This window comes from Nannospalax galili, unplaced genomic scaffold (assembly GCF_000622305.1).
Source record: "Nannospalax galili isolate Female #2095 unplaced genomic scaffold, S.galili_v1.0 scaffold440, whole genome shotgun sequence".
Taxonomy (NCBI): Eukaryota; Metazoa; Chordata; class Mammalia; order Rodentia; family Spalacidae; genus Nannospalax; species Nannospalax galili.
In genome coordinates, this window is record NW_008347189.1 from 312,824 (window position 1) to 322,299 (window position 9,476).

Genomic DNA, 9,476 nt, shown 5'->3' on the forward strand with positions numbered 1-9,476 from the left:
AAATAGTTTTTAAAAGAACTGTACAGGGGGTAGGGAGCATCTGCTCAGTGGGTAAGAGTGCCCGATGAGGACATCTTCAAGGATGAGAACCTGAGTTAAAATCCCTGGTACCATGTAGAAAGTCAGGCATGGCTATGCCTGCCTGTAACCCCAGCATTAGGGGACAAAGACAGGTAGATCCTGGGAGCTTGCTAGCCACCCAACCTAGCTAAAAAGGCAAGCTTCTGGTTCAGCAGGAGACCCTGTTTCAAGGCAGTAAGATGGAGAGGGATAAAGACACCTTCACATTCACACACTCATGTGCTTGGACCATATATACCATACTGTAGCATGCAATATAAAGGATATATACTTAAAAGGAATTATTCAAAGAAAAATATCTATATTAGATATTATCTATACACATATATCCACATTTTCAATGTTTAAATAAACCACTGAAAAAAGTTCTAAGTATATACATAATAGCTTTCTTATATGAGAAAACTCACACTTGGAATATAACCATTTTATCACCCTATAACCCTGTTCTTAAAGACTGCTTGCAAAATTTCTACAAATGTATAGTGAATCAAACTACAGATACATCTTGATTTACAATGATACTGTGTCCCAATTAAACCGATCAAGCTGCAAATATTCTAAATCAAAAAAGCATTTAATGCACCTAATCTAACCAATATCATACCTTAGCCTAGTCTACCTAAATAAAGCACTTCAGTTAGCCTACAATTGGGGAAAATTAACACAAAGCATTTTTTTTTATATTTATTATTTTTATTTTATGTGTTAAGCATGTATTGCCTGCATGCAGGTAAGCGCACAAATGTGCAATGCCCGATGAGGACAGAAGAGGCTGTGGGATCCCCTGGAACTGGAGTTACGGACAGTTGTCAGCTGCCATGTGGGTGCTGGGATTCGAACCTGGGTCTTCTGTTCTTAGCCACTGAGCCATCTCTCCAGCCTCACAAAGCATATTTTATAATAAAATGTTTATTATCTCATGTAATTTACTGAACACTATACTGAAAAACCAAATGGCAGTATAGGTAAACTTACACATCAAGGAAAAAAAATTAAACTGAATTACCTCCTGTTCTGGTTTGTTTCTTCATTGCTGTGACAGAATACTCTGACCACTACCAACTTGGGGAGGAAAGGGTTCATTTAGCTTATATCTCCCAGGTCACAGTTCATCAGGGAGCCCAAGGTAGGAACTCAGGGCAGGAACCTGGAGGCAGGAGCTGGAGCACAGGCCGTGGAGGAACGCTGCTTACTGGCTTGTTCCCCTGGCCCCTGCTCAGCCTGCTTTCGTATGCAACATAGGCCCACCTGCCCAGGGGTGGCACCACCCACAGTGGGCTGGGTCCTCCCACATCACTCATCAAGAAGATGCCCCTCAGACATGGCCACAGGCCAGTCCAATAGAGGCAATTCCCCAATTGAGGCTCCCTCAACCCAGGTGTGTCAAGTTGACACTAAAGCTGTCCAGCACACCCCCCTAGGTAACATTTATAGTCATCTTTTTCATTAAAAATAAGTAATCTGCCAGGCTTAGTGGCACACGACTTTAGTCCCAGCAGAGGCAGATGGAGCTATGTGAGTTAAAGGCCGCCTGGTCTACATAGTGAATTCCAGGCCAGCTAGAGCTACAAGGAGACCCTGTCTCAAAAAAACCAAAAAAAGTAATCTTAGCAATTCAGAGTAAGATAATCTTGAGTTCATACTTCTGATATTAATAGTCATTTGCAAATGACTAGTCTCTGAATCTCGAATTTGTACCTGTAAAATGTAAAAATTACTACCACTTAAAGTTTTTACAAAGATTAAACAAGATAATGTAACTAAAACTAATATATTGCTTAGTAAAGAGAAAAGTACTCATGTATGAGAAAAAAAGGAATGTCCCACTAATATGAGATAAATCTAAGGCAGAAATTCCAAACCTATAAACAGCTATAAAAAAAGCAGCATGTGATTTATCAACTACTAACAACATCTGCAAGTTCACTGCTTTATCATTAATAGTTACCTGCAAGATTGTCAAGCATGAAGTTCAGTAGCTTTCGGGTTCCATCTGGGTCTTGGTATAAGCTCATAATATCCTGTGATAAAGGATTGCCTGAAGTGAAAAAAAATAAAGTATGACAATTATAATTTCAGGACAAGACAGAAATGTATACCATGGAACAAAATACTAATATCCTAAAGTGAATTTTACTGTTTTATCTGTGACACACATTTAAAGAAATTATAGGAACATAAAGAAACATTAAGTTGGGCATACAGAATAACTTCAAAGAAGTTATTTCCTAATTTCAGTGTTTATCAAAAAAGAAATTCATATTATCTGGGCTGGAGAGCTGGCTCAGCAGTTAAGAGTACTGAGTGCTCTTGCAGATGACCTGGGTTTGGTTTCCAGCACCCACATGGCATACACATAAAATAAAAATAAAAAATTTTTTAAAGAAATACATTCATGGACATTAGCACATACACATTAATCATGTTTAATTCTAAAGTAACTTTGTAGATAAACAGTCCTGTTTAAGAAAGAATGAGTGGGGCTTGGAGAGATAGCTCGGCAGTTAAGAATACTGGCTGTTCTTGCAGAGGACACACGTTCAAATCCCGGCACCCACATGGCAGTTAACAACCGTCCATAACTCCAGTTCCAGGGGATCTGATGCCCTCATCTGTCCTCTATGGGCACTGCACGACAAAGGTACACTTGCACACATGCAGTCATAATACTCATACACATAAAATAAAAATAAATAAATTTAAAAAAATTTTGGGGGAGGGGGCTTTTTAAGACAGGGTCTCCCTGTAGCCCCAGCTGGCCTGGAACTTGCTATGTAGAGCAGGCTGGCCTTGGACTCACGGACATCCACCTGCCTCTGCCTCCCAGTGCTGGGATTAAAGGTGTGCGCCATCGCGCCTGGCTTAATTTTTTTTAATTAAAAGAAAAAAAGGAATAAACAATTTCATAAAGAAGGTCTCAGGCCAGCAAGATGCTTGGCAGATAAAGATGCTAGACCTCAAGCCTGACAACCTGAGTTTGATCTCCAGAACTTACATGGTAGAAGCAGGTAAATGACTCCCACAGCACTGTCTTATGACTTCTACACCACCTCCATAGATAAATGTAAAATGAAAAAAATTGTTTTGAATAAAGAAAAGATATCCTCAGAATATTTATATTACGTATTACATAGGAAAAAGGAAAATACTTCAAGTGACAAGAAAATCTATTAACAAGATAACTTAGTGAAATGTTGACTATGATAGTGAACAGAAATATCTAAGTATTAAGAAAACAGATATATCAAATATGAAAATGCAAGCTACCTGTAACAGACTGTATTATCTCCCCAATAAATGAAGGGGGTATTAATATAAACATAAGCTAGCATTCAGATTTGAACAATCAAAGCCAATGAAATAGCTAGATATGAAATTTCCAATTGCTAAATGTTTCAAAGGTTCATATGTTTATCAAATGCAATTAAAAAAATGTTTTATTATTTTTATGTGTATTAGTATAATACCTGTATGTTATGTAAATGCACCTATGTCATGCAATGTCCATGGAAGTCAGTTCCCCTAGAACTGTAGTTACAGACGGTTGTTAGCTGCCATGTGGGTGGTGGGAATTGAACCTGCAAGAGCAACCAGTACTTTTAACTGCTGATTCATCTCTCCAGTCCCAAAATGCAATTTTTTAAAAAAAAAAATGACCATGTTAGGAGAACAAAGAGTACCTGGAACTTTCAGAAATGACTAGTAAAGTATAAAATGATATGGCTATATTTTAAATCTGGTCAGCAGTTTTCAATTAAACTTGCAAGTGGGAAAAGGAAAAAACCTGGGTGATGGAAATGCTCGTATCTTCATCTAGGTGTTGCTTTCACAGATATACAGTCAGTAAAGCTGAATTTTTAATATTCAGGCACTTTACAGTATGTAACAAGTGCCACAGGAGGAAAATCTTCACATAAGTAGTAGATAAGACACAACAGAAAAGAAAATTGGTAAACAGGGAAAATGCATCTGAAGAAATTACCCAAAATGCATCACTGAGTCTCAAAAAAGATGAACACTAAAGGGTAAAAGACATAAAGTTTAAAATAAGAAAGTTTAATATACATTGAGATGGAATTCTAAAAAAAAAAAGGCCAACAAATTTTTTGGTTTCTGTTCCAACACTAAAAAAGGTCTGGAAGGCATGACTCCTGTCCTTACAATCGTGACCACAGAACAAACTGGTATTCCAAAAAATTGTTGAATATGTTCTTTGTAAGTCCTTCCCTTGAGGAAAACTATTTTATCAGAATCATTGTGTAGCCAAAACCTAGCAGATCTAGGGGAAGAAAAATATTCTACCTAGCTCCCCTCTACTTTTCAATACTGGACAGGGAAGTTCCCAGCTTAGGCTGCCTAAGACCCTGATATCAATTCCTAAGATTTCTCCCTCCACATCTTATACCACATCAATAGTGTGTCTGTATTAACAGCAGATTACTGCTAAAAGAACTTCAAGTTTCAGACTTAAGGAGTCTTTAGACAAGCCCACCCAAAAATACTTGAGGAAATTTTAGCCTCTGATACAACAGATGCAGGAAACAATAAATATCCCTAATTTCTAGACAGAAAGAATGGAGGAGTATGGAGAGGCAATGTATGAAAAGCAGGTCAAAAAAAATTACAGAATATCAAAAACTAATTTTTAAAAGATTTTATATTTATTTTATGTGTATAAGTGCTTTGCCTGTATGTAGGTACACCACGTCTGTACCTGGTGCCCATGAAAGCCAGAAGAAAGTATCAGATCCTCTGGAACTGGAGTTAAGGATGGGTGTTAGCTGCCATGTAGGTGATGGGAACAGAGTAGGGTCCTCTGGAAGAGCAGTAAGTGCTCTTAACTGTTGAGCCATTTCTCTAGCCCCCAAAGCTAATTTTCAAAAATGACATGAAAGAAGGACTACTTGACATAAAATGTCAGCAAAAAGAGCTAGGAAGTATGCAGTATGACAGAGGAGCAAAATAAACAAGAACAAAATAAAATTACATACATATAGGAAAAAATTATAATAAAACCCTTTATACTATACTATGTATGCTAACCTAAAAAGAAACTCAAGGATAAATAAAAATGCATGCAGTGTAAACTAAGGAATGACAATGACAAACAGAGGCTTTAAAACTGGAAAAAGAGAAGATATCTTTCAAAAGCTAGAATACAACAGAATATTTTTCAAAGAGTTATAGGAATTGTATTTGAAACCTCATTTATCAAGAGGGATTAAAAAGGTAGAGACATAAAAGACCAGAGCAACACTGTCAACCAACTTTACCTAAATATTTATAAACACTTGAGTCAAAACCAGAAAACCAACAAACCAACAAACAAACAAATCCCTGCCTGGAAGTATAGTTCAGTGCTTAGGAGAAACAGAAAAAATTCCTAAGACAGAAACTACAAGTCTTCACTCAAGACGAAATAGATTTTTTTAAGCTAGCAAAAACAGCAGAATAAGGGACCTCCAAATAAATCTGTCACTCCATAAAATCAACAAGACTATTTTTTTTTTGTCATTCTACTGTGAACTTAACTCACTAAAAAGGCCACACGTACTGAAGACTCAGGAAACTGATGAGGACTTTGTGACTACGAAAAGATAAAATGTTATAAACTGTGAGCCAAAATTATCTCAGCTATTTTTAGTTCCCCTTAATAGTGATTTATTTCCAACTTCTATATGGATTTAACATCCTTGCCTGATAAAACTTTGGAGATGTACTACTTTAAGCAGACCACCAGGTTCTACCAGTCCTAAAGCTAAGAATAGGATAGTATCTGAAATCTATGAAGAGAATTCCTACCTGTCTGATGTTCCTCTATAATGTACGTGGTAAATGCATTACTTTATGACTTCCTTTTGCTCTGTAACTACAAAATATAATCTTTTATATAATCTCTTCATATAATCTCTTGTACCATGCAACATGCCACTCAGGGCAACCTGAATTTGTGTTGCCAGGCTCTAGACACTCCTATCTGGCTCAAAAATAAACTACCACATTCTCTTTGGATGCAAGAGCATCAACACTAGTTATATACAGCATAATGACATTTTTGTCAAAAAGAGACCACATAAAGCAGATCCCACAAGATTACAATGGAACTGAAAATTTTTATAACCTAGTGACATCACTACCTTCATAACATTATAGCATGATGTATTTATTCATGTGTTTGTAGTGATGCTGGGTGTTAAGCCAGTGATGCCAGCTGCAAAAAATTATAGCACACGGAATTAAGTACAGGACATAATATATGACAAAACAAACAGTTACTAGCTCATTTATTTATTATCCTGTACCTTTTATCATTATATTAAACAATATTACTTCCAGACATAAATTTATTATAGAACATATGCCCTGTTATATCACAGCAGCTATAACACCTTATGTTTACCGTATTCTTCACCGTATCATGGTTACATTGGGTTGCCAGCCTATACTCAATCAAATGACTCCAGCATTAGGAAGAAAAAATGTAGAATATCATTAAGAATAATGATTTTTGGAGTTTTTACTTCTAATCCCACAGTCAAGACAGTCCAACAGTCACCGGAGTGACTATAACTCGACTGGAACTCTTTAATATTTCATCTAAAAGACTAGTGATTATTTAATCTGCATAGTGATTTTCTGATTCTTGTCCATAGCTGAAAGATCCCTCCACCCCAAGTAAGAGGGTGACAAGAGTGTATGAAGAAAACCATTACTGGCCAAAAACATTTCAGATTTGATAAACATCATTAATATACATATCCAAGAAGCATACCAAGCTCCAATTAGGACAAAAATGAAAGAGGTATGCATCTAAATAAATTCTAACAAAACTGTGTAAAGTCAAATATAAAAAGAATCTTGGAGAGATGGTTCAAGTGGTTAAGAGCACTGAATGCTCTCGCAGAGGACGCAGGTTCGATTCCCAGCACCCACATGGCAGCTAACAATCATCCATAAATGCAGTTCCAGAGGATCTGACACCTTCTTCTGACTTATGAGGGCACTGAACAACACAAGTGCACTTACACACATGCAGGCAACACTCATACATATAAGATTAAAAAAAATTAAAAAGACAGAATCTTCAAAGTAGCAGGAAAAGTAAGGTATCTTGGACAGATCTTCAGTTTATTTTTTAAATTTCTAAGAAAATTATGTGTATGTGTATGTCTGTGTGTGTGTGTGTCTGTCTGCCTGTGTCTGTGTGAGTGAAGGGGGCTGCCCACAGGAGTCAAGAAGAGGAAGTCAGATACCCTGGAATTGTAGTTACAGGTGGTTGTGAGCCACACTCACAATGTGGGTACTGGGATCCTCCAAACTTGGATCCTCTGAAAGAACAATATGTCTCCTAACCACTAAGCCATCTCTCTCTGTCTGTCTGTCTGTCTGTCTGCCTGTGTCTGTGTGAGTGAAGGGGGCTGCCCACAGGAGTCAAGAAGAGGAAGTCAGATACCCTGGAATTGTAGTTACAGGTGGTTGTGAGCCACACTCACAATGTGGGTACTGGGATCCTCCAAACTTGGATCCTCTGAAAGAACAATATGTCTCCTAACCACTAAGCCATCTCTCTAGCCCCGAGTTATTAGTTGAAATGCCTACAAGAAACTCGCCTCACTATACAAACAGATTAAAAGTGAGTTCCCACTCAGTTCTCCCATACAGTATCACATGGAGCCTGCTAGAGGCAGAAGGGTCTGAAACTTCATTTTCAACTTAACTCAGCTACCCAGAATTCACTCCATAAGCATTCCTTTTATTTTTTATTTCCTATTATTTAATTCACATTTTTTCATCTATGATTCTTGATGATTTTGCTTTTGTTTATATTAGCTCAATTAGGTTTTAGGGCTACTGTTTGTTTCTCCACCTAGGTTACTATAAGGCTTTCTTCAGTCACAACTTATAGACACCACTTATTCCTTTGTCTTTTCTTCTTTCTCTCATCCTTATCCCCTCCTCTTTTTACTTCTTAATTATACTCTACCATAGCTTTACCAGTCTCTAAAAAATCTGTGGGTTATTACAGCATCCCAATTTTCCTTCCTACTACTTTATTCACCTCAATTTTTTTTCTTGTCAAAGTCAATCCAATATCCCGTCTTTATCCATACCCACCCTATTTCCTTCCTGTTCCTAATCTTATCTAAAATCTGAGTATACCCATGCTATCCTTGGTTATTCATTGTCTAACAGTTACTGAAGTCAAAGAGGCCACTGTTTTTAGTTAGCAGGTAGGATATTTGCATAGTGGAATATCCAGCAGCTGTGGTTGTTCTGGAATAATAGAGAGTTTACACCATGCACCCTGAGCTCCTGGACTGAGTTACTATTGTTTGAACCATATGCTCAACTGCATCACATCCAAGTTTCACACAAACACTGCAAAAACTTCAACTGAAATAATAGCTGCTAAAAAAAATAAATAAACCAAGCAAAGAAATAACACCAGATGCATAAATCCCAAAGTAGTAACATAAACACACACAGAAAAAAAATCAAGGTAATGTAACTCCTCCGAAAAGTACGAATCTTATAGTAATAGCATCTAGAAAGAGTGAGACAAATTAAATTCCTGGCAGAAATTCAAGTAAAACACTCATGCACATAAAATAAAATCACTAAAATAAATAAAATCTAAAAATTCTAAATAATAATTCTTATAACTACAATATAAAAAAGAAAATATTCTCCAAAAGAACACAAACAGGCAATAGTAGTTTTACAGAACTGCTCTATCAAAATTTCAAGGAACAGATTCATTGTCATATCCCAATTTTTAAGAGAACTGAAAAATATAATTTTCCCACTGTTTTTAAGTCAATATAAACTTTACACATACTTATTACATAAGACCAATGAAAAACAAGATCAACTTTACTCACAAAATTACAAAGGAAAAACCCTTAAGAAGTGTATTTGGAAGATACAGTCCTGTCCAGTCATAGTACATTTCCTTTATTTAGAGGTGATCTGTTTATACTAAGCAGTTTCTGTATCCACTTATGTAGACAACTAAGTATGTCAAGGCAACTACAGTGTAACTATCATTAATAACTATTCCCCTGGAGAAACAAGACTAGCTTTGCACAGCTTGCTATACTTGTTACTTGTTTGAAACATGTTGAACTCTTGCCCGGATTACTCAATTCCGAGAGGAATTCACTATGTCATTAGCATACGTCTGGACCCATTTTGCAGCTTAGCAATGAGCTTTGTTGCTGACCCAAGCAGGAGTCTTCTGTCTGCCAATATTCATGAAAAAGTAGGTAAGTTAATAGCTTATTTAGGATAAATTCTGGGATTTCACAGTTCTTGATAGATATTATCAAATTAAACCAGAGGTATAAATCCATAGCATAATGAAGTTGGGTCATCACTGCAATAGAAAAGTT

At 36.7% G+C, this 9,476-nt stretch overlaps 1 protein-coding gene across 3 annotated transcripts in view; it reads right to left on the minus strand.

Moving 5' to 3' along the window:
* Cnot6l (CCR4-NOT transcription complex subunit 6 like) overlaps positions 1-9,476 on the minus strand; it is a 106,799-nt gene that overhangs the window by 40,219 nt on the left and 57,104 nt on the right. For all 3 annotated transcript variants that reach the window (XM_008843688.3, XM_017800787.2, XM_029568591.1), the window contains exon 5: positions 2,033-2,122. In XM_008843688.3, the coding sequence (XP_008841910.1) occupies positions 2,033-2,122 (90 nt within the window). The remainder of the gene's footprint in view (positions 1-2,032; positions 2,123-9,476) is intronic.